Source organism: Coregonus clupeaformis, chromosome 4 (genome assembly GCF_020615455.1).
Source record: "Coregonus clupeaformis isolate EN_2021a chromosome 4, ASM2061545v1, whole genome shotgun sequence".
NCBI classification, from domain to species: Eukaryota; Metazoa; Chordata; class Actinopteri; order Salmoniformes; family Salmonidae; genus Coregonus; species Coregonus clupeaformis.
The window spans coordinates 18,663,380-18,689,504 of NC_059195.1; the positions used below are offsets into that span (position 1 = coordinate 18,663,380).

The 26,125-nt window shown below is 41.8% G+C and overlaps 1 protein-coding gene across 8 annotated transcripts in view; it reads left to right on the forward strand.

The window, feature by feature from the left end:
* LOC121551970 (RNA-binding motif, single-stranded-interacting protein 1) overlaps window positions 1-16,370 on the forward strand; it is a 52,652-nt gene extending 36,282 nt beyond the window's left edge. For 6 of the 8 annotated variants that reach the window (XM_041864656.2, XM_041864663.2, XM_041864671.2 and 3 more), the window contains exons 5-14: window positions 6,347-6,504; window positions 7,587-7,666; window positions 8,193-8,308; window positions 8,629-8,678; window positions 8,762-8,849; window positions 9,885-9,935; window positions 11,191-11,301; window positions 11,611-11,688; window positions 11,878-11,956; window positions 15,614-16,370. In XM_041864656.2, the coding sequence (XP_041720590.1) occupies window positions 6,347-6,504; window positions 7,587-7,666; window positions 8,193-8,308; window positions 8,629-8,678; window positions 8,762-8,849; window positions 9,885-9,935; window positions 11,191-11,301; window positions 11,611-11,688; window positions 11,878-11,949 (804 nt within the window). In that variant the 3' untranslated portion in view covers window positions 11,950-11,956; window positions 15,614-16,370. The remainder of the gene's footprint in view (window positions 1-6,346; window positions 6,505-7,586; window positions 7,667-8,192; window positions 8,309-8,628; window positions 8,679-8,761; window positions 8,850-9,884; window positions 9,936-11,190; window positions 11,302-11,610; window positions 11,689-11,877; window positions 11,957-15,613) is intronic. The other 2 variants (XM_041864698.2, XM_041864710.2) reach the window with 1 other exon arrangement.
* Window positions 16,371-26,125: the final 9,755 nt, after the last annotated feature.

Sequence of the window (26,125 nt, forward strand, 5' to 3'; positions counted from 1 at the left end):
TCATGAAATGGGTTTCCATGGCCGAGCAGCTGCACTCAAGCCTAAGATCACCATGTGCAATGCCAAGCGTTGGCTGGAGTGGTGTAAAGCTTGCCGCCATTGGACTCTGGAGTGATGAATCACGCTTCACTATCTGCCAGTCTGACGGACAAATCTGGGTTTGCCGGATGCCAGGAGAGCGCTACCTGCCCCAATGCATAGTGCCAACTGTAAAGTTTGGTGGAGGAGGAATAATGGTCTAGGGCTGTTTTACATGCTTCAGGCTAGGCCCCTTAGTTCCAGTGAAGGGAAATCTTAACGCTACAACATACAATGACATTCTAGACGATTCTGTGCTTCCAACTTTGTGGCAACAGTTCGGGGAAGGCCCTTTCTTGTTTCAGCATGACAATACAGAAATGTTTTGTCGAGATCGGTGTAGAAGAACTGGCCTGCACAGATCCCTGACCTCAACCCCATCTAACACCTTTGGGATGAATTAGAATGCTGACTGCGAGCCATGCCCAACATCAGTGCCCGACCTCACTAATGCTCTTGTGGCTGAATGGAAGCAAGTCCCCGCAGCACATGTTCCAACATCTAGTGGAAAGCCTTCCCAGAAGAGTGGAGGCTGTTATTGCAGCAAAGGGGGACCAACTCCATATTAATGGCCATGATTTTGGAATGAGATGTTCGACGAGCAGGAGTCCACATACTTTTGGCCGTGTATGAAGGTTTGGCTTGGAAAGGTTTTTGTGAAAGTGTATCTGTGTGTGTGCCTACAGTCAACCTGTCAGCTGAGTGCTCACCCGCTTTGGAGGGGCTGCAGGAGTGAGTGGCACCGACAGGCAGACTTTGGGGTGGAGAGGACAGGCTGATGATACGCTGCGATGACAACAGGGTGACGTGCTGGAGAAGGAATCCTCTCTGGGGATGTGTGTCTAAGCCTCAGTAGGAGCAGAGAGGTCTCAGTGTCTCCTTTCTAAAGGAGGCTCATAGGGCAGTCAGTGGCTGCATCCCAAAATGGATTCCTATTCCCTATTTAGTGTAGCGCACAACATAGGGAATAGGGTGCCATTTGAGACGCAGCCAGTGTGTATTTTCTAAAGGAGGCTCATCTCGTCTGCTCAAAGGGCTCATTTACGCTAGCCTTGCCAACCGGACTCTCAAGCACAACCAACCAAGGCACAAATTGTTGGGAAATATACTTTCCTGTGTCCTCGCTCTACATCCAAAGATGATAGATGTAAATGTAAATGTACATTCTGTAGCTCAATTGGTAGAGCATGGCGCTTGTAACGCCAGGGTAGTGGGTTCGATCCCCGGGACCACCCATACCTAAAAATGTATGCACACATGACTGTAAGTCACTTTGGATAAAAGCGTCTGCTAAATGGCATATTATTATTATTATTATTATTATTATTATTATTATTATAAATGAACGGGGTTCCAGGTTTAGAAGGGCTGGTCTTAATGGGTTCAAAGTACAGCCTGGCACTGAGACAAGTTTGATCCCCTTGGCTTTAGGTGAAGGCTAGGCTGCTTTTTGACACAGTGCCGGATATTCATGTCTCACAGACTTTTCCGTAATTACTGGAAAATGATGTGCTTTCATAAACATATTTTCTTGTTTATAGTGTAAAGTAGTAAAGTGTTTAAATTAGATGAGCCATTCATTTCTCTCTCAAGATTCCTGGAAGTATTGCTGTGGAAATATGGAGGGAAAAAAGGGTCAAAGTAATGTGAAACTATGAATAAGACGAGGTGGTGAGATGGATATTAGTTTGAGAAGCATGAGTCATGAGCCTTGCATTTTGTGTGTAACCGAGCTTGGTGCAGCAGTACTCACTGAAGTCACACCAGCTTGTGTCACTTTAAAAAGGCCTGACTAACTAGACTGCCTGTAATGAAAGGGCTATGATCAGCGTATGTGTAGCTAGTTTGCCCTGTTATATAATGTCCTTTGAAATTCCTATGTGTCAGGTGGACTGAGCTCAGTAAGGCATTCTACTGCAACAGTTTTGAGGCCAGTTTCTGGTGGGAGTCAATTGGGCAGAGATTTCACATTGTTGGTCTTCAAAGGGGCAGCAGGGGCTGTAATGACTTTGAACAATGTAGTTTACATTCTTGGACAGAAGAAAGGGAAGTAAATAATTGGAGGTTGTCATGGCAACTCGGCAAGTTACATTTGTGGAAATCAGGCCTGTAAAGCCTAAACAAGAATCCTAGAAATTAAATTCCCCCGTGAATCTCTGCAGCTTCTTGACATGCCTCCGTTCACCTATTTAACTTTTAATTAAAATAAAGCTGTTTTGTAGGGCATGCCTAAGTTTAATATAGGAATTGTTCAAGGTAAAGGTCATTAAAAAGTTTGAGCCTTTTCAGTTAATGTTTTCTCATTATTACCAGGGCTTGCTTGGGCTTAATGGACTCTCCAAACAAAGGTCCTTTTTCCAGAAAGTGTTTTCTCTCTGCCTGGGCACCATTCAAAAGGCATTCACTCATTATTAGTTCAAAGGCAAGTCAGCATAAGGGTTTCCTGTTGAAAATGTTCTCCTAATGGTATTCTCATGGATTAATCCCACTCAGATAGGTTCCTTTTCCTAGATGCATGCATACTTATATTCTCACATTCTAACATGTTGCAGAAGGAATCCAATATCATTGAATGATACAAATAACGTCATTAATAATGTGTGCATAAACTTGCTTTGGGATTGACTAGTAAACAGATCTACTTCCCTACTTATTTTGGACATAAACAGATGACAGTAGTAATAACCTTGTGCTCTAAGCACACCATTTGGAGGGACTCCCTCTCAGGTTAGACAAGCAAACCCTCCTCTCCACCCCACCCCACCCCACCCCCATCCCCTCCCATCAGCCGCCACTGGCCCTCTGTGAGCACGCCTCAGTCACATGACTTCTAATGACTGACTGTTTTGCTGTTGACCCCATTCACTGCAGCACAAACAGATGTCTTATCTCGCTGCCAAATTTTGGTCCCTGCGTTTTAAGAGCCACTCCACACGCACAGGAAGGCTTTTTTCTCTCTAATTTCTCTCAGATGATGACAGAATTAGGAGTTAGTCTGGGTTTATACTAAGAGAACTCCTATTCGGGATGACTCACGGGTAAACCATGTGGTAATTATCCTACACTCAACCCCTTCCTTTGATCCATTGAATACATTACTAGTAAAATTCCCTGTGGAATGCAGGTTGTGTGTTGACTGCCTGGGTTAGTTTGATTTCCCATCTATCTATTCCCTACTTCCTATGTTTTAACACATAATGTAGGCAGCCTGCTATCTGAATGGATATATGTGGCCTATTCGATATGACATTTTTAAAGCCCATTTAACTGTATGAATGCTTCACCATTACCCTTTAGATAAGCCATAAAGCGTAAAATGGTAAGGCAGTCTTTTTGCCCTTGAATATAATTAGTGTGTGTGTGTGTGTGTGTGTGTGTGTGTGTGTGTGGTTTGGTTTTACTATACTTGTGGGGACCAGAAGTCCATTCATAATAATAGCAAAACAAGGAAAATTCGGACAAGTGGGGACATTTCACCGGTCCCCACAAGGAAGAAGGCTTTTTTTTAAGCTTAGGGGTTAGGTTTAGGGTTAGAATTAGGGTTAGGGGTTATGTTTAGGGTTAGGGGTTAGTTTTAGGATTAGGGTTAGGGTTTTGGGCTTAAGGTTAGGGTTAGGTTTAGGGTTAAGGGTTAGGGAAATTTTTAGTTTGAATGGGATTTTTTGGGGTGTCCCCACAAGGATAGTAAAACAAACGTGTGTGTTTGTGTGGTGAACAGGGAGGAGTGTTGCTGACTCCTCTTTCCGTTCCAGAGAGCTCTTTAGAGTTATTCAAGCAGCACACACACATACACTCTGAGCCCTGGTGCTGCTGAGTGCTGAAACACACCCTTCCTCTATCCATCCATCTCTCCCTTACCTCCTCACCAACCCCTCTGATTCAACACATTTTCTGGGTGCTGCTATGCTCTGCTGTTATTTTCTGTGTGGGGCCAATTCATTGTTCCTAATAGTTGGATGTTGATTTTTCTATCAGCGTATTACTTTAGTAATCCAATCCAGTGTGTTAGGCTGGCTCTGAATGCAGCAGGACGCTGATGAATATTAATGGTGAGCGGCTGCTCCCCGGGGACCCGTAACTGTGTCTTATGTTTCTGCTGATGCTATTGAAATACAGGAAGAAATCAGCTGATGTGGGTCTCAACCAAGCATGGGCTGCATGCAAATCACTACTCATCACTATTCATGGTGACCCTTTATTAGCAGGCAGACAAAGACGGCAAAGCGGGAGAGAGACATCATGGCCAGGGTTAACCCAATCACAGCAGTCAGAGAGATCTCAGAGTGGGTATCCAAAATGGCACCCTATTCCCTAGCTGCTTTTAGCAACGCTGGTGTATTTACACTAGCGTTGCTCGCAATTGCGTTGCAAAACAACTGAACAGTCCGCGGGAAACCAGAAGATTTCAACTTACTGTGCCAGTGGGCTGGACTGTTGGTCAATTAAAACGGGGGGAATTTGAAACAAACTATCTAAAGGAGTGGTCACCAATGCGATGTCCAAGGCATTCCTAGTCGATCACCAAACATTTCTTTAAAGAACTTAACGATAAAGCATTTCGCGCTGATGGAGGTATGTGCACTTGATTCAGCAGCCATAGCGCCGGGAAGGCAAAGTGTTCCCATTTTGAACCATTTCATGTGTCTGAAGGTAGAACTCCACCTACCCGGCAGGCCCAGAGAGCAAATCAAGTGCAACTATAGGCCTACCGCTGGCCAATCAGATAGCTCAGATCACCATGTGTACACAGTTTCCTCGAGCCGTAGACTGTAAAAAGAAACCTTGAACGCACAGCAAAGTTGATGCTGTAATACTTCCAAACTTTTTAAACCATGACTAGAGAGAGACAACAAATACAGCAAAGAGCTGCTCTTTTTATGAGAAGGTTCATGTTTAAGTTGTTATTCAGCACTGTCAACACTTTGTTCAACATTTTTATAAGCCATAAAATCCACGTTCTCCCTACTTTCATTTACGCTACAACCAGCACTGCAGCTGCAATGAATGAGAATAGCAAAGTGTTCCGATAAGCTTGCGTTGTTATTATTATCGGCTTGTGTCTTTTTTAATATCGAGGAATATTTCACTTTCTCTGGTCACAGGAGTAACAACATGAATTGGTGCATGAGGCAGAAATAATGCAGTGTGACTTGAGTTTCGCCATCAGCTGGAAGACTGTGTCCCCGTTTCTCAGCGGAGGAAGGGAGGGAGAGTGGAGGGACGGTGAGTCGGCTGAAAGGCAGCCTCACCGCTGCTCCCTCCCTCCCCTCAGACTGACCATCAGATGCAGGCCATCAGTCCAGTAAAAAAAAGCTAATTATTATGCTCACTCAGCTGTGCCTCACAAGTAATACAACAAATTGTCTATTACCAGTGTGATCATATACCACATTTCAAAATGGTTTGAGAACAACATTGACAGGGCAATTCAAGCATAGCCAATATGCAGTGATAATGTATTGGGCCTATAGCCTACTGCACAAACCTCATTGCTACAGAACAGTTTTTAATTGGTTAATGTTGCATAGGCTTAATATGTTTTTTAAGTCACGTTTAAAAAAAAAAACATCTGTGCAGTAGATCTCGGCTTGCATTTAGAGTCAGAAAGTGATCTTGACTCAGAAAAGGTTGGTGACCACTGATCTAAAGGAAAGTATTATTAAACAGACTTTCCAAACGTGGATCTGTTGTAGACCCACTTCCACTCTGCTTACCATGTCAAAATTAGTCACCCACAAGTATTTCATTTTTTGGTGCACATACAATATGGCGCACGTGCAGGATTGAGGTAAGCAGAGAGGAATGGAAAGTATGTTTAATAATACTAATAATAACTTCTGGCTTCCCTCAATTGCGAGCAACGCTAGTGTAAATACACCAGCATTGCTAAAAGCAGCTACCTATTTCCTCTAGAGTGCACTACTTTTTGAGCCATATGGGCCCTGGTCAAAAGTAGTGCACTACTTTTTGAGCCCTATGGGCCCTGGTCAAAAGTAGTGCACTAAAATGAATGCAATTTGGGACTCGGACAGGGAGGAGGAATTATTCATAAATATGACTGTGTAAGCAGTTCTGGTGATATCTGGATAAACTACATTGAAACAGAATCAAAATCCTCCCTCATACCTGCCATGCCTGAAACTGAAATGAATGCCAATAAAGAGATTTAGTTGGAATGTTTGAGATGTTGGTGTTTTTCCAGGTGTGTCAAGGTGGTTCCTAAGTGTCAGTAACACCTTAATGTTTCCTGTCTTTTATCACCACGCAGCAACAAGAACAAGACCCCACCAACCTGTATATCTCCAACCTGCCGCTGTCGATGGACGAGCAGGAGCTGGAGAACATGCTGAAACCCTTTGGCCAGGTCATCTCTACCCGGATACTGAGGGACTCCAATGGAGCCAGTAGAGGAGTGGGCTTTGCAAGGTCAGCCTCTGTCCTACTGTGCTCAAAAGGAAGTTGTTCTATTCTATTCTAAATGACCACGTCCTGTAGTAGTTGAATGAACAGGAGCCACAACCCAACATTCATGAATTACTTTTTTATCCACATGACAGAAATTGATAGCGTGAGTGGCGGTCTGTTTGCGCTATCATGCCAACTCCTTGTCACTCATTGTTATGCAAATTTATTTTGGGCTTGGCAAGGACAGCAATGGAGTTTACAAGTGCACAAACAGATCTGAGATCAGGCTAAACATTTATATCACATAATCAAAATTCCCAACAATACATGGCTTCCCACTGGGCACAGACGTCAATTCAATGTATATTCTACGTTGGTTCAATGTAATGTCATTGAAATGACGTGAAAACACGTTGATTCAACTAGTGTGTGCCCATTGGGTTGATTATAGCCCATTCGTTTGCAATAAAGAGTTATTGTATTTCCACTTATTTTAATTCAGTTTTTCACCAGAGAGGTTGAGTGAACACAGTGTGGTTAGCTGTTGATTCTAGGGGACGACAAAGGTTTAATGCAAGGGCTCCGGTGGTGCTGGAGAGCAAGCGAGAGAGTGAGAGAGAGAGAGAGAGAGAGAGATAAAGAGAGAGCGATAAAGAGAGAGAAAAGGAACTAAGGGAGAGATCATGCATTCTGTTGAAGAACAGTTTTATAATAACGAGGGTGTAATTATAGTGTTAATGTGGGCCTCCTCCTTTCAAGCTCGCATAACAGGACACTAGACTAACCTGAAAGGGTTTGATTCAAATTAGCAACACTATTTATGGATCATAGGAATGTCTGTCTATGAGATGGTGTGTTGTCAAGTCACTGCCTACATGCATGTTCCCCCAGATCCAGACAAAATATATCTTTACTATATCAAATATATTAATATATATTAACCTCAAGTGCACTCTAAGACCTGCCAACTAAGATAAAAGTCCAGTATATTGATTTTTAAAATAAACTACGTCTTAAACATAAAGCACTGAAGGATGCCACTGTGTGATTCTGCAGTATATATCATGGAATTGATTTAACTTGATTTAACCTGCATATTTCAGGATGGAGTCGACAGATAAATGTGATGCAGTTATCTCTCACTTCAACGGGAAGTTTATTAAGACACCACCTGGAGTTCCTGGTAAGAGACCGATTTCTACAAATCAATTATGTTCACTCTTTGAGCAGCAGCACTGCTCTCAAGTGATAGCTATTTTATTAAACAGCTTCAAATTACAGTAAATGATGGATTGCCTATTGGTTCATTGGGATGAGAACCAATACATTGAGTGGTCAGGCAGCGAGTGGTCAAGCAGCTGATCTGTGGTCCCTCCATAAGACTGCACTAGCACTAAGAGGCAGAGTGCAGAGCTGCCTTGTGTGGCCAGAGAGCTGCCTGCCTTCTTTCCCACTCTAAGCTATTTAATTGGATTATTTGACTCAAATAGTGTCCTCTGGCCCTGCCGCCATTAGGAGAGGATGGGGATTACAGGGCCACAGCTGCCAAATGTGATGTCTGTGTTTCCCAGCCGGGCGTCTTAAAGCCCACTCCCAAGCTCAGCAAGAGCTGGCCGCCTGATTGACAGTACAGTAAGCAATGCAGACAGCACCATGCATACTATAGTAGTGTTTGTGAAGCCCCTCTCTCTCTGTCTCTCTCTCTCCAGCGCCACTGGAGCCCTTGCTGTGTAAGTTTGCTGACGGCGGGCAGAAAAAGAGGCAAAGCCAGAATAAATTTCTGCAAAACAGCCGTCCGTGGCCTAGAGACTGCGATGCTAGATTGGTGAGTGCTGCTGCCCTCTCGTTTCAGCATTCATTTTGGATGGAGTGGGATTACTGGACATGGAAGAGCACATCTATAGGAGGCATTCTGGTTCCAGTTTTAATGAACATGGTTAAATCTTATACCAAAAACTGACAGATTTATGAGGTGTTAATACAGTAGTTAGTCCACAGGTGTCAAGGGGAGAATTGTTTGTGTGTGTAGGTTGCCTCAGGGTATGGGTTAGCTCGTCTCATTAGGTTAGCTCGTGTCATTAGGTTAGCTCGTCTCATTAGGTTAGCTCATCTCATTTTAGCTCTTGTTATTTTGTATGTCCCCAGGCTGGAATGACCCTCACATATGACCCCACCACAGCTGCTATGCAAAATGGGTAAGAAGAGCCACCGCAACAAATCCATAGTGTGTTCCTATTATCTTATAGGACTTTATAAACAGTTGAATTTCCCTCTACAGATTTTATGTGTCGCCATACAGCATCGGAAACAGGATGATCGCTCAAACGTCCATGTCTCCATATATCTCACCTGTCTCCACGTACCAGGTTGGCATCTACCTCATTCAATTTAAATGGATAGATGGGTTTGCATGACTTTGAATAGCATTACTATTATATACACCCATAATACACATTTTCCCATAACTGACCAGGTCCGTTTGTATTTATGAATCTTTTATGACTCTTATCTTGGAGTGCTCTCTTTTGAGGTTTGTGGTTGGGGATATGAGAGGTCACTATGGGCTTTCTCAGAGCTGTGTTCCAAATGGCACCTTCAAATCAAATTTTATTTTGTCTCATACGGCGAATACAACAGGTGTAGACTTTACCGTGAAATGCTTACTTACGAGCCCTTTCCCAACAATGCAGAGTTAAAAAGTAAGAACATTTGCAAATAGAAATTGAAAATAGTAACACAATAGAAAACAATAACGAGGCTATATTCAACGAGTACCGGTACCGAGTGTGTACCAAGTGTTTTGTGTGTGTGAGCATATGTTGTGTGTGTGTGTGTGTGTGTGTGTGTGTGTGTGTGTGTGTGTGTGTGTGTGTGTGTGTGTGTGTGTGTGTGTGTGTGTGTGTGTGTGTGTGTGTGTGTGTGTGTGTGTGTGTGTGTGTGTGTGTGTGTGTGTGCGTGTGTGTGTGTGCATAAAGTTAGTGGAAATAGTCCGGGTAGCCATTTGATTAACTGTTCAGCAGTCTTATGGCTTGGGGGTAGAAGCTGTTCAGGAGCCGTTTGGTACCAGACTTGGCGCTCCGGTACCGCTTGCCATGCGGTAGCAGAGTGAACAGTCTATGGCTTGGGTGGCCGGGGTCTTTGACAATTTTCCGGCCCTTCCTCTGACACTGCCTAGTATAGAGGTCCTGCGTCCCAAATGGCACCCTGTGCTCTATATGGTGCACTATTTTTGACCAGGGCGCTGTTCAAAATGTGTGCGCTATATAGGGAATAGGCTGCCATTTGGGACGCAGTCCTGTAGTGCTGAGCCAAACACAGAGGCGTGTGAGCTCCTGAAATAGCTCCCTCCCTGTGCCTGCCCTGTGCTAGGATATTTACAGAGTGTATGTGTGATGTTCCAGGTACAGAATCCCTCCTGGGTTACTCACCAGCCCTACATCATGCAGCATCCAGTAAGACCAAATAAACTACCTTTCTCTTGCCGTCCTTTACTCCACTGCCTCTTTTTCGCATCATCTCCTCCTTTTCTTTCCTCCCTCACTTTGGAACGTCATGTTTCTCCTCTCCTTCTTTCCTTTCCTCCTTATCTCTTCTGTTCTTTCTTACTCTGGTCAGATGCATAGATCAGCTGTTCCCTTCGCTTTTTGTTGTTTCGAAAAGAGGAGAAACAGGGATGTGAAAAGGGAGATGGAGGGTAGTGATGCCACACATACAGTACAGTGTGTGACTGGGCTGTCTGGGATTTACTGGCACTACAGAAAACCTACAGAAATACTAGCACCAGGATGCTTGGCTCTCTTGGTGATGCTCACCACAAGCACTCACCACACGACAAGTTGGAAACACTTCAAACATCTTGTGTTTGATGACTGATTCCATTTGTATTTCCTAACAGATGGTTGGGAGCTGAGTAAATATTGCTCTGTAATAAAGTATTTCCCATTTTTACAAGGAAATAGTGGTTCCCAATGGATGTTTTTACAAATACTTCTCCCCATGTGCCTCTAGCCTTTTCAGTGTTAATCAGCCAAGATTGTCAGTGTCTGCGTTCCAAATGGCACCCAATTCCCTATAAAGTGCCCTACTTTTGACCAGAGGAATATGGGCCCTGATCAAATGTAGTCCACTGTACATGGAATAGGGTGCCATTTGGGATGCATCCAGTGACTTCTAAAACCAGTGTGGCCAGCTACCTTGTAATGTGGATATAGGATATGAAGTCTGACACACTGAGCTCAGTTGATCTCCCTCTCAGTCTGAAACCCAACACAGGGCAAGCCCTCGTGGAATGATAAATGATACATGAAGGAAAAGGGTTCAATCTAGGTATTATTGTAACTCTCTCCAGCCTCCACCTGTCTGCCCTGTCTAGTGCCAGAGACTCAACAGGACAGTTGCATCCCAAATGGCACCCTATTCCCTTTATAGGGCACAACTTTTGACCAGGTTCCATAGGGCTCTGGTCAAAAGTAGTGCACTACATAGGAAATAGGGTGCCATTTGGGACGCAACCAAAGTCTGTCCTTCTTTCTCTCTTCCCCTTTCTCTCACTCCTCCTGTTTCTGTCATTTAGATATTTTGCATGGTAATCGTGGATTTGTATTGTATTTACTTGTTATAAGTTACAAAAAAATATAGGATCTATGGACGTCTGTATGCCTCTGCTACCCTCTGCTGCTCTGCTCATCCTCACATTCTCTGTCCCAGGGAGCGGTGATATCGCCCTCTATGGACCATACTATGTCACTACAGCCTACATCCATGATGAGCCCTCTCACTCACCAGATGAGTCACCTCTCCATGGGTAGCACAGGAACGGTGAGTGGGAACGGTCAAGGGGTCAAATACGTCAACACTGGGTTCATGTATTGTATAATTAAAGCAAGGGCCATACCGTATGTATCAAGCATCTCAGAGTAGGAGTGCTGATTTAAGATCCGTTTGGGCTTTTAGATCACAATGAATAAGATTACATGGACCTGATCCTAGACCAGTGCTCCTACTCTCAGACGCTTGATAGATACGGCCCCAGATGTACATTTGATGTTGGGATCTGTTTTGGTTATCGTCTTGAAGTTGAATTTAAGATGGATTTATACTTACACAGTTCTGTCCTTCTTTGTGCAGTATATGGCTGCAAACTCTATGCAAGGAGCCTATATTCCCCAGTATGCACACATGCAGACGGCAAATGTTCCAGTGGAGGTTTGTGATTAACTTACTATTTATAAAGAACCTTATGTATAAGATTATAGCTATAAGATTTTAGCTCTACTTACTACTTGGTTGTTTATAGACGCTAGGTAAGAGAGGTCATTCACATAGATAACCATTGATGTATTTATAGATGCTAAACTGCTGCTGAGCGTTATCCAGTCTTAATTTTCCTTCCAGGATAACAGTCAGCAACAACAGGTGGAGTCATCCGGTGATCATTCCCCTTACACCTACCAACAAACCAAGTAATACGGAGGTACAGTCAGTGTGGGATCTTTGTCTTATATCGTGAATGGTGTGCGTCTCAAATGGCACCCTATTCCCTATATAGTGCCCTTGTGCACATAGTGCTCTGGTCAGAATTCTACAGAAGTGGTGCAAATTGCAGCCCCAAAAAAACGATTTAAAAAAACAGTTTAGTCTTCAAACTTTAGGACATTTATTTACATAATGATATGTTCTAATTCAATCCAAGGCAATAACATATTGTTAAATGAATGAAGTACAAAGTCATTGTTTATAAAACTATTTATATTAAGAGGTGGCTGTCCCAAACCCTGACTATAAAGCAATTCATGATTTTTATTTTATTTTTCACACTATTATTTTAATAGAACATCTTGAGTTGTTCTATTATTACATTTAAAGATGCTGATCTAATTAGTAGTTTTGTTTATTTTTAAACATGTACAAAAAATGCTGTCCCACCTTTTGATGTCACTACCAAAACACACACATTCAAATACTGTAGAATGAATGTACCTTAAGCCACACCCCTACAAACATGAGTGATGGGATTGCACCCCTCTCCAGCATGGCCACATGGTGAGTAGTCTGTCTGCAAAGATTTTGGAGAAGTGTCACTACCGAACATCTAATATATCAAGTATGGTTTTGGGACTAAAATATATGTTTGCTGGGATGTACATCTGTCCAAATGAAAGATAGCCAGCCATATGTTAGCTATGGGGATTCTTTAAAGTCCAAAATCAGCCAAACCAAAATGGTCACAACCGAAACAATTGACACCATAGAGATATATAGAGGTCTCATCTTTATATCTGTGCCATTATGTGACAGCATGGGCAGCGCCATTGAGGTTATCTCCATTTAAAGTTGCATACGCCAGGCTCTACCAACTGAGCTGAGGACCACCATGTGGGTAGTGGACTTGTGCACACTTCAGGAAAAAGTGTAGAGTGTTGAGATGCATAGTCAGCAGGGTGCTCCAACTCTCTTAGAGCCCAAACATTGACATCTATTTGGCCAAAACATAGAGGTCTTTAATGTGCTATACTGTACTGTACAGTGTTTCCCCTAGGATTTTTTTCAGCGGTGGTGGCAAAGTTAGCATAGGGATGGGGGGGACCCTCCTAGAGGCCCTCCTCTTGGCAGCAGTTTTAAAGTAACTGCCCAGTGTATGACCTATAATTACTTACAATATGAAAAGCTACTTTTCTGTGTTGGAATGGTGTAGTGTTGTCACTATAGCAGAATTTTTACTTCGATACCGATACCAGGTTTAGCATCACGATACTCGATACCATCACAATACTCAATACCAAAACAATACCAAAAAGATACCACGGCCCAAACAAAGTCACAGAATGGCACTTGATCCAGACAGATAAACTCAGCTATTGCTCTGTTCAATCGTTGGGCATCTTTTGAGTTCAATGTCATGACATATGGAATGTCTTACGTCGACATTTTTCAGAGACAGCCATGTATGCATTAATGAATCCATTATACAATCATACAATCAATTCGACTTTGTTTTTACCAATCTAACTACATAACAACATAATGGTAATCATTTATTTGAATGGTAAATCTCTATTGATAAACTGGGTAAATCAAGATGTAGGCTAGGCCTATTCACAATACAGGTGAATGCATATTCAATAGGAGTGTGTGCTTGTTTTGGCTGATTTCATGGGGCTACAGATGAAAAGCAATCTGTTTCCCTTCCATTTGAGACTTATTGTATTGTACTGATCAACAACATTTGCATAGAAGTAGCTTATTTTATAAAAGTGTGCACTGTCTCTTTAACCACTAATGACGTCATTCACAAGGCAAGAGGGGGAGGCCCGTCAGAGTTATATTCACACACAGTCAGTTCGCTTAGGCAATAGATAATATTTGGGAGAGACATGAGAGAGAGTCTGATTAAGTGAATGAATAAAGTTTTGATGGCAATCAGCATATTTTGCGTTATGGTATCACAAACAACTGTAGCTCAGTTGGTAGAGCATGGCGCTTGCAACGACAGGGTTGTGGGTTCGTTTCCCACGGGGGGCCAGTATGAAAATGTATGCACTCACTAACTGTAAGTCGCTCTGGATAAGAGTGTCTGCTAAATAACTCAAATGTAAATGTAATGTTAGCTTCAGCTGTAAGCTAGCAAGGAAAGTTAGCCTAGAAAGCCCACGCCCAACGATCACTCCATTGAAAATGAATCGGGCTCAGTTGTTTCATCGCCCCCAACGTGTCATGTGGAATGCACTGTAAGTGGACCAGGCACGGTGCGCTCGCGGTATAAGGGGGACATCGGCTGCGCTGATAGATAGAATTGATCCGTGAGACACTGACAGAAGTACCGAAAGTAACAACAAGTTGTCCTGTCCCCTTAGCAGAAAAACACCCCCAAAACATAATGTTTCCACCTCCATGTTTGACGGTGGGGATGGTGTTCTTGGGGTCATAGGCAGCATTCCTCCTCCTCCAAACACGTTGAGTTGATGCCAAATAGCTTGATTTTGGTCTCATCTGACCACAACACTTTCACCCAGTTCTCCTCTGAATCATTCAGATGTTCATTGGCAAACTTCAGACGGCCCTGTATATGTGCTTTCTTGAGCAGGGGGACCTTGCGGGCGCTGCAGGATTTCAGTCCTTCACGGCGTAGTGTGTTACCAATTCAATCAATCAATCAATCAATTTTATTTTATATAGCCCTTCTTACATCAGCTAATATCTCGAAGTGCTGTACAGAAACCCAGCCTAAAACCCCAAACAGCTAGTAATGCAGGTGTAGAAGCACGGTGGCTAGGAAAAACTCCCTAGAAAGGCGAAAGCCTAGGAAGAAACCTAGAGAGGAACCAGGCTATGAGGGGTGGCCAGTCCTCTTCTGGCTGTGCCGGGTGGAGATTATAACAGAACCATGCCAAGATGTTCAAAAATGTTCATAAGTGACAAGCATGGTCAAATAATAATCAGGAATAAATCTCAGTTGGCTTTCAATTGTTTTCTTGGTGACTATGGTCCCAGCTGCCTTGAGATCATTGACAAGATCCTTCCGTGTAGTTCTGGGCTGATTCCTCATCGTTCTCACGATCATTGCAACTCCACGAGGTGAGATCTTGCATGGAGCCCCAGGCCGAGGGAGATTGACAGTTTTTTTGTGTTTCTTCCATTTGCGAATAATCGCACCAACTATTGTCACCTTCTCATCAACCTGCGAAAATACTATTTTGTTAATTTGGTATGCAAATACAATTTTTAAAATGTATCTGTAATTGAAGGTTAATCAAAAGTATCATTACTGTGCTTGGTTCTCCCTTTATTGCAACCTTTTAACTAGGTTTCGGTAGTGACACATTTAGCGGGGTGGTAAGGAATTCAGGTGAACAATTATATATTATTATTTAATCGTGTGAGTAGTATACATGTCTACCTGGCATATTTTGTAAGACATCTGTGCTGAAAGTTTGGGAAAAATAGGATACAAACGTGCCCAATTTGCACAACTTCTGTAGAATGACCCATATATATGGTGCCATTTGGGACAGAGCCATGGAAGGGGCCATGGTCCCCAGCCTGTATGGTTGTGGGTAGATGTTTCATATGATAAAAATATACTTAGTACCAGAGTTTAACCCATCTGACTGTCTTGGTTGTGTTCTCTCAGGTGTGGTAGGAGCCCAGAAGAAAGAGTTGTATGACAGCTGAAATAATCATGGCTTCCTCTGATGATGGATCGTGCTTTAAGGATTTATCACCATTTTGCACAGGTTCTGCAATTATTTCCTTTTGTTTGTGATAAGAAAAACAAGTGAGACTATTTTGTTATAAGTTCCATGAGGTGCAAATAAGTGATTCATTTAATCAAAGGATACTATAATTCTAAAAAAAAGAAAAGAAAAAAAAGTTTTATTTTAATAAAGAAAGAAAGTTTATTTTTTACCACGGATTGTCACATGGATGCAAAAACCTATAGCGGATCATGTGACTTGTTGTTTAAGGTGCATGATAGTAAATATGTCTTTTGTTAATATTGTTTATGATTTACATTTTGTTTTTCTCTTATTTTGTACTGAAATAGATTTTTCTGAAGATTTATTAGCCAGACATCTTAAATGATGTTTGGTGCTTGCTGTGTGAGTGTTGCTATGGTGAAGTGTTAAATGTTTCTTCTTGTAAAGTGATTTATCTTAGTGGTCTAGACTGATCTTTTGCCTTAAAGATTTCCGTACAGTAGCTGTATAGGAAACTTCCAAGGCTAGAAATGAGCAAGAAATGTTGAGAGTTATTGCCTTGTAAATCAGCTAAATAGGGCTTTTCCTTTGGATATAGCTAATAAAATCTGCTGTGTTTACAGATGTAGGATCTTAATTTGATCACCCTGTTGCCAGAGAACTTTCCTGCAATGTAGGACATTTTAAACTTGTGGTGTATTTGAGGTTTAAAAAGGCTTCTGAAGTTTGTAACTTTCACTTTGTAATTTCAGACTTGATTTTCCCTTACGAAAAATATATTAACCACTACAAAAATGTCCATTGATTATAATCCACCTACTAATTCACATTTCCTGTTGCTGCAGGATTATTTTCCTGCTGTAGCAAACTGGCTCAAATTAAGATCCTACATCTGTATGTGTTTTGCTTTTCCCCTCTAAAAACTAATCTGAAGTAGAAGTTTTTGAGAAAAAAAATGTTTAGAGTGAAATGACCCTCTGAATCTGATGATGGTTTTAATAGGATGTAATGTTTGTATTATCTGTGGGCCTTAAAGGTCTCTGGTTGTTGAATGTGGTAGATATCCTGCTGAATGATCACATTTTGAATCTTGCCTTTTAATTACTTGGTGTTGTAGATTAGCCTAAAATGAACTTCTTGGGGTGGGGATGGAATAAGGGAGGGCGTGGTTGTCTTTTTCGGGGATGTTGTTGTTCTCTGTCAGCTTGGCAGGATGTTTCTTTTTCACTTTCAGTTGAAATGCAAAAAGGCAAACTTGGATTTATTATTGTGCAAAAAAACGATCAAAGGCTTCCAGTACAACATAGGAAAAAGTTAAATGGAGTTTGAGTTGGGGAAAACTGATATTAATATGTAGATTTTATTGCACCTAGCTCTTTGGTAGGAAACAAACAAGCTCGGCACTTCCAATTATAGTTTACTTCACCAAAGAACTGGGAGCTTGTAAATTGAGGAAAGTGTCATTTCTCTCTCACAAGGATGTAATTGACTTTTTGCCAGACTAGATTGCAGTTTGGAGAATGTGCCTTTTTTGTACATTTACTTTCAGTTTTCATAGGTTTTATGAAAGTATGGACACAAACAAGCATGAAAGACGATTTGGATCCAACAAATGCCACAAGCTGATTTCATCACTACAGAAAAATGGAAAATGCAATGTTAGAAATACAAATAAACCAGGAAAGAAGGCAGTTTGAAACTATGAAATTACAAAAAATTACAATAATAATCTGTTTTGACTTTGTGCAACAGATAATGTTATTGCTAAAAGTTTGATTATTTTTTATTCTAGTAGATTTGAACAGGCTTTATGATTGAGTTGTCTTCCAGAAGACTGTGTTCTGGCCTGATGGTCGGTCAGAATGACCAGTTATCTACCTCAGAGTTTCCTTTCTCCTCTGTATTGGGCCGGGTTAGCAGGTCCAGCCTGCCCTTCCAGACCAAATGCCATGCTCAGGAGCTGGCCATATACACTTGTTTTCATTCAGGTTGTTTTTAATACTTTTTGATTTTCTTCACACACAAAAAAAACAATTATGATATATTATTATAATCATTTTGAGGACAATTGTGCGTTGAGCGTGTTTTAGTTGTGTTCAGACATTCAGTTTCATAGTTTCAAAAGTAGAACTGCTGCTTTCATCACAAGAGATTCCAGAGGCTAATAAAAGTGGTTGAAGACAAATAAAAGCTAAAGCTGAAAGTGGTATTTCCTGGATCTGTGACATCTCCTGATAACATTTGCTTTGTCAGTCCAGACAGACTTGCAGCAGCATTTCCTCTGCAGTTAGCTTGAGTTGAGTTACCAATGTAAAGGGCCAATGTGACTATACTTGAGATTTCTGTGTAATGCCTGAGAGTGATAACTAATTCTGTCGAGTGCTTGTGAGGGTTATGCTGCTAGTAATGTCTGAACCAAGTGCCATACTGCGTCTGGGTCAAGATTTGGAAAGGTTCATAAAGAAAGAAATGCTCATTTAATTAACCATCGTGTTAAACAGTCATTAAGTTATATAGAAAATTAATAATTTATGAAGAAATAAGTTTTGTACAGATCGTTTGAAGAAATAAAAGATTTTCATCGAGATATCTATATGAGAGTTAATTTTTTATTTTGTTTTACATGTGCCACATTTCCCAGTGGTAACTTATATGTCCAGTTTAAGGAAACCATCCTCTGTGTTTTTGTTTTATAGTGTTTGTTAAAGCCAAAAATATTTTCAGTAGATTGTTACTAAAGCTTTATTTCTGTTCATTTCTTTGACATTTTTTGAATAAAAACTTCAATTGGACTTGTTCTGTGTTCTGTTGGTGTGGGAGGGAAGAGATCTCATTATATTGATATCTGACTGTAAACAAACCCTCAGAGCTGAGCCAGTTGCCTATGAAGAGCTTGTTCATTTCCATCCTAGCAACATGACAAAGAACATTTGTAGTTACAAGTTAGCATTACCTAAGTTATAGGATCTCTATACCTAAAACTATCCAGGACGAATCCCCCAAATTAATTGGCCGCGTTCGACATTGCCGCTGACTTGAAAGGCGAGTCGAGACTGACTGATCTACAAATCACTTTGCATCATAAATAACTACTCAATATGATTTGTAGATCAGTCAGTCACAATTTATCCATGATACAAAACAGTTTTGATGCTCTCGAACACGGCCAATGAGGGAGTTTGATTAGACTGAACCTGGGTAAACCGGGCTACGGCCCGTTACGTCACCGGGCAAAAGCGGTGAGGGAGGAGTGCCCACCTCAAGACGAGCATGACCTGGCCATAATGTCCACAAAACAGTATGATGAATCGTTCAGAAACATAAAACATGTATTTTCTATAAAATATGTTACATTTTTCAAAGTAGTTTTCCTTGGGAAGGCAGGTAAAGCGATATGAGTTTTCTATAAAGAGCAAACACTTTTGCATGTGGAAACACTGAATCCTAACTCATTACTCCACGTGCTTGGCATACATCACTTTTGTTTTCAGCCGTCTTCGCCGTCGGCTTTGACCGGGGCACCCGGCTCACCCCGGGAGGCAGCCCGGTTTTAAAACGAATGCAGTCAATGCTAACCCGGTTCCCCTCCCTCTTTATTGCTGATCATTACCCCGTCAATCCACTGTCTGTATTGGATGTACTTCATTTTACCAATGGGAGCTGCTCCTGCTCTACACAAACATATATTTTGGAGTAAACATTTTCAGTAACAATCAGAAGTAACAATTGGAAGACAAATTAATAGGATATATTGAAACAAATGACTTTGAAGATAAAAAATATATTAGTAGCTTATTATTTTATATTCTTTCCATACAGTGAAATGTGTCAAGACCAGAAAAATTGGAAGCATAACAGAAATTCAGCATATCTTTGAAAATGTGTTATATTTGAACCTTTCTTTGAGTCTCCTTTTGTACATAAATGATACCGGTAACCTCTGCTGAAGGAAAACAATTACAGCAGTGACCGCTGACACAGCCTTTGCAGTGTTTTTCTTATGGATCTTCCTCACAAAACCAAAAGCTTTCAGGAATGATTGGAGCGACAGTACAGCATGGCCTGTATAGGCCTATCTCCTTACCAGAGACTGGCCAGGAAGGCCAGGAAGTGAGATTAATCATACAGTAGCAATTTCCTCAGAGCACATGAGAATTCCAGTTATTTGTCTCAACACACTGACACTGACCTTCCCTCACACAGAGTTGAGATTGACGCATACAATGAAGACGTGACACATGTCCTCTTGCGACAGAGGGGAAACGTATTTATGTGGTCCGTTACAGCTGCAAATGACATGTACAGAAGCCTCAGGAAAAGGAAATTGGAGATAAATGGGGTAGAATCATGTCAATCCAACCGAGTAATATAACTCTGACAATGCAATTTATCATTAACCTTTTGTCTGTTTTATTTCTCATCTTGTGCACTGTTTTGTAAGTAATCTATGGAGGCAATCTAATCAATATACCAGGACTCACTGCTCTAGTCTGTCCTTAGAATGCCTGAACAGGCCTTACTGTTGATTAGACATTCTGTTGAGTTGGACTTACAGTGTGTTTGGCATTAGCACATTCACAGCCCTGAGGGTGAGGGCAGTGAAGAGATGATCATCAACACCATGTCCTGGTCATGGTGTTAACATGCATGTCCCTGTCTCAGCCAGTGTGAGTGGTGACAGGAGGGAGGCTACAGGGATGGGGGCTTGGAGAGGGCTGTGGCCAGGCCTGGGTGGGTAGTTGATGGGAGGGAGGATAAATGGACGGGGGCTTGGAGAGGGGCCTTGGACTGGCAGATGGGTCTTCCTGGTCTCCTGCAGGGTGTGGTGCCACCCGATGGGAAACCGTGAGGAACCAGATCCATGCTGCAGCTGTCTGTGGCCTGCAGCCACCTGCGTCTACTGTTACCTCCACCTCAGCAAACTAACCATTCTGCCCCTTTGTCTGTCTGCAGGTAATATCAGCACAGCAGCTCTCCAAGATGAGTGATCTCAACAAAGGTGTAATGATTGTGTAGTGATGTGTCGTCTATGAAATAACCATGTCTTCAGTTCCATTGAAAAACGTGGCCTTTACACAGGGAGAGTACAAAGAGCTCTTCATCTTTCAGGGTTCTGGCAAGGTCTATCTCATTGGAGAGTGAAATAAGAGTGTTATCTTTCTATGTGACCATTGTTTATGATCTATTACATTCAACAGTCTGATGACTTTGAATGGATGGGTGTCTATGATTGCTCTTTCTGTCTTCACTCACACAGGGTTTGATCTAAAATGGCTGCTTGGTCTCAGGTCCTGGAGGGCTCCTGATGATAATAACAGGATATTCGTGTTTGTTGATATTTTTAGATGAGATGTCTACTGGACATATTAGCTAAGTAGGTTCATGTGAGTTACCAATCAGTCTTGTCCATTGCTAACTTGTGTTCATTTTAATAAAAAATATTTGTACAAGTTTAAACCATTCAGGCTGGCTGTTAAACCCCCAAAGAATCTCTGGAATTTCTGAAGAATTTCTGGAGTGGATATGCAGCAGACATCGCGTCTATGTTCCCTGTTGATTTTGTCTTGTTTATTAACGCAGTGTCTCTAGTCTTCTTTTGTCTAGAGCTGTGACTTTCGCATACCCCACTGAGCTCTCTGCCATTCCAGCTCTCACCAACATTCTTCTCACTTCTTAACGTCTCGCGCCTTGTTTATTTTTCACTGGGAGTTTTGGATTAATTAATGAGACAATAATGTTATTCATCATTTGAGTGGTGGTAGGCCGATAAGTAAGGATTTGGCTATACAACCTAAGAATGAGTGGAATTTACTGTGCTTCTTATTTACATCCAATTGGTCAGTAATTTCAGTTGAATATATATCTAAAATATGTTCCTGTGTGACTGTGACATATTTATACTGTAATTTATCAAATATAAAGAGGCACTCTGCAAGCTTTCAGGCAGCATGTTATCGAACTGGGTTGCAATCACTGAAATCTGTACAATTTATGTACTTATGGCACCATCTAGAGGACTTCATGGGTTATTCTGTAAATCATTGTCCTCCTGGGGCCCAACTCCTTTATCAAAACAAAACCAAATAAAACCACTTCTCGCTTATTTAACATTTAGTTGTTTCCTTCTCCATAATCTATAATACAATTCTATAGAATGAAATACATGTACAATGATATTCTTCAACTTCCCAATAATGTTAGCTATGCAATATCATGGTGCATAAAAAATGCTAAAGGAAGTTGCTGTATAATCATTTGTTTTGACAAGCTTCAAACATACACTGAACTTTGGAAGCCTACTTTTTGAGGGAACATGTAAGTTCAGGCACTGGCAGTGGTGGACTTACCATTAGGCAACTAAGGCAATTGCCTGGGGCCTCACATCATCAGGGTGCCTCGTGAACTTGGCATAATTACAATAGTTTAATAATACATAATTTCTCTTATCCTGTCTTCCTCCTCCGCTTGAGGCCCTCTTCTGCTTGTGAGTAATCTCCGCTGTGCACTATTAAGCAAATGGATCGGTTTCTGTTTTCTTCCTCCGAATTTGGTTCTAGCTTTTGAACGGTTGGGGATATTAGCTTTTACGACCCCATAACTGAAAACTAATAACTGGAGTGGATATGCGGCAGACATCGCGTCTATGTTCCCTGTTGATTTTGTCTTGTTATTTCCCTCTATGATGCTCAAAAGCCGTGCAAGACACGTTAGAAGGGACTGTGACAAAATTGCATCTAGCGGAGGCGCATAAAGATGGCGGCCCCATGCACTTTCCACAATTTCCTTGTTTGCTAAGTTCGCTGTATTGTACATTGCTCTCTGCTACTCTTTTTTTGTATTATCGTTAGCACAGTATACATCAGGGCTGGCTCCAGGCATAAGCAACATAAGCGGAACTCAGTTGGGGTCTCAACTTACTGTTGAGGGTTAGAATAGTAGAATACACAAAGTGCAAGTTAAAAATGTGGCTGTGCATCAGCATATTTTTTTTTTAACTGCACAAATATATCTCTGTCCCATGGCAAAATGAGTTGTATGAAATGTGTTATAAAATTGCAACATTTTCTCTCCACCCCATGGCAATGTGTAGAACTGAAGGAAATTAACTTTAAAACATACATTTTTCTCTCTGCCATCAAGAGGGAGGCCACAACAAAAAATTGCCCGCTTGGTGGGTTGGTCACCTAACCAAATCTCGCTTAGGGCCCCCAAAAGGCTTGGGCCAGCCCTGGTATACATTATCCCAAGTGCTCAGCATATGTGGGAACTCCTTCAAGACTGTTGGAAAAGCATTCCAGGTGACTACCTCATGAAGCTGGTTGAGAGAATGCCAAGAGTGTGAAAAGCTGTCATCAATGCAAAGGGTGGCTACTTTGAAGAATATAAAATATATTTTGATTTGTTTAACACTTTTTTGGTTACTACATGATTCCATATGTGTTCTTTCATAGTTTTGATGTCTTCACTATTATTCTACAATGTACGGTCGTGGTCAAAAGTTTTGAGAATGACACAAGTATTGGTCTTCACAAAGTTTGCTGCTTCAGTGTTTTTAGATATTTTTGTCAGATGTTACTATGCTATACTGAAGTATAATTACAAGCATTCCATAAGGCTTTTATTGACAATTACATTAAGTTTATGCAAAGAGTCAATATTTGCAGTGTTGACCCTTCTTTTTCAAGACCTCTGCAATCCGCCCTGGCATGCTGTCAATTAACTTCTGGGCCACATCCTGACTGATGGCAGCCCATTCTTGCATAATCAATGCTTGGAGTTTGTCAGAATTTGTGGGTTTTTGTTTGTCCACCAGCCTCTTGAGGATTGACCACAAGTTCTCAATGGGATTAAGGTCTGGAGAGTTTCCTGGCCATGGACCCAAAATGTCGATGTTTTGTTCCCCGAGCCACTTAGTTATCACTTTTGCCTTATGGAAAGGTGCTCCATCATGCTGGAAGACGCATTGTTTGTCAGCAAACTGTTCTTGGATGCTTGGGAGAAGTTGCTCTCGGAGGATGTGTTGGTACCATTGTTTATTCATGGCTGTGTTCTTAGGCAAAATTGTGAGTGAGCCCACTCCCTTGGCTGAGAAGCAACCCCACACATGAATGGTCTCAGGATGCTTTACTGTTGGCATGACACAGGACTGATGGTAGCGCTCGCCTTGTCTTCTCCGGACAAGCTTTTTTCCGGATGCCCCAAACAATCGCAAAGGGGATTCATCAGAGAAAATGACTTTACCCCAGTCCTCAGCAGTCCAATCCCTGTACCTTTTGCAGAATATCAGTCTGTCCCTGATGTTTTTCCTGGAGAGAAGTGGCTTCCTCGCTGCCCTTCTTGACACCAAGCCATCCTCTAAAAGTATTCGCCTCACTCTGCGTGCAGATGCACTCAAACCTGCCTGCTGCCATTCCTGAGCAAGCTCTGCACTGGTGGTGCCCCGATCCCGCAGCTGAATCAACTTTAGGAGACGGTCCTGGCGCTTGCTGGACATTCTTGGGCGCCCTGAAGCCTTCTTCACAACAATTGAAACTCTCTCCTTGAAGTTCTTGATGATCCGATAAATGGTTGATTTAGGTGCAATCTTACTAGCAGCAATATCCTTGCCTGTGAAGCCCTTTTTATGCAAAGCAATGATGACGGCATGTGTTGCCTTGCAGGTAACCATGGTTAACAGAGGAAGAACAATGATTTCAAGGACCACCCTCCTTTTAAAGCTTCCAGTCTGTTATTCTAACTCAATCAGCATGACAGAGTGATCTCCAGCCTTGTCCTCGTCAACACTCTCACCTGTGTTAACGAGAGAATCACTGACATGATGTCAGCTGGTCCTTTTGTGGCAGGGCTGAAATGCAGTGGAAATGTTTTTGGGGGATTCATTTTCATGGCAAAGAGGGACTTTGCAATTAATTGCAATTCATCTGATCACTCTTCATAACATTCTGGAGTATATGCAAATTGCCATCATAAAAACTGAGGCAGCAGACTTTGTGAAAATTAATATTTGTGTCATTCTCAAATCTTTTGACCACGACTGTAGAAAAAAAAACTTGAATGAGTAGATGTGTCCAAACTTTTGACTGGTACTGTAGGTATTGTCCAGAATTTACACATCATGAATCCCTAAATTGAAAGTGTGAAAACAGAATCATTTTGAAAAATATTCTACCAACTTTGCACAACTCTTAGGGCAACAGATATCCATGATCTTTGTCAAAATTGCTCAAGCTCAGTAAATCTGGTTGGGAATCATTGATGGACAGCAATATTCAAACCTTGTCTCTGATTTTTCAAGCTAATCTAAGTCAGGACTGAGACTGGACCACTCAGGAACACAACACCTTCTGGTGTGTCTTAAAATGTTTGTAATTGTCCCGCTGAAAAATAAAACTCTATCCCAGGGTTAGATTTTCAGAAGACTGAGGGTTTTCTCTAACTTTGTACCTGGGCTTTGCTCCTTTCATATTAGTTTTTTATCCTGACAAACTCCCAAGTCCCTGCTAGTGATGCTGCCACCACAATAGTATATTTAATTTTAAGGCAGCAAAATGTGAAGACTGTGCAAGCGACTGTATATATTTTAAAACAACTGCCCTTCTTTTGGCCCGCCAATTGCTTTTGACAAACAAATCGGTCTTGAGAAAAATCTGTGCAGCCCTCCGTTGAATTTTTTTATTCCGGTGTGGCCCTCCAGCCAAAATTATTGCCCACCCCTATTCTATGTGGTGATGCAAAGACCTTTACTACTGAAGGGCATTTCAAGTCTTTTCTGTTAGCATTTTCATTCTGCTTCCTTTGTTCAGCAGCCCTTGGCCTCTTCCTGGGGCCTCCAAATCCACCCCTGGGCACTGGGGTGAGTATTTACCACTATTTAAAGTGGGATTTCATTTCAATGTGAGATGCTGCAACGTGGTCTCAGGGCAATTTGTATTATTCTGTATGTGAAGCTCCATTTAGTATGATATGTTACGCTATTAGGTTACATTATGATTGGCATAGCAGTCGTACAATCATACGAATTAAAGGACGTATAATATCATACGTCCCCATGCGACTCGAACACGCAACCTTCGCATTGCTAGACGGTCGCGGATTACCAACCTACCTACTACTTTAGTTTCTGTCTAAAGTAACTAGACCATTAATAGGTATCATACATCTAGGAGGTTACCAAGTCCCCGGATCTAGGTTGGGCTCTGAGTACAGTTGATTGATTGAGGATTATTGTCCCCCACAATGAAATCGGGGTGGGGACTGTGGATCTGTCTCCATCTGTTAGTTTGTTAGTCACATGCGATATCTCAGACAGCACTGACATGATTTTGACAAAACTTGGGTGAATGATGCGTCTGGCCACAGAAATTACACTGACTGGCCCAAGGTGGGAGCTATAGTAATTAACTTAAATGTGTTAGTCACATGTGATATCTCAATTGGCCCAAGGG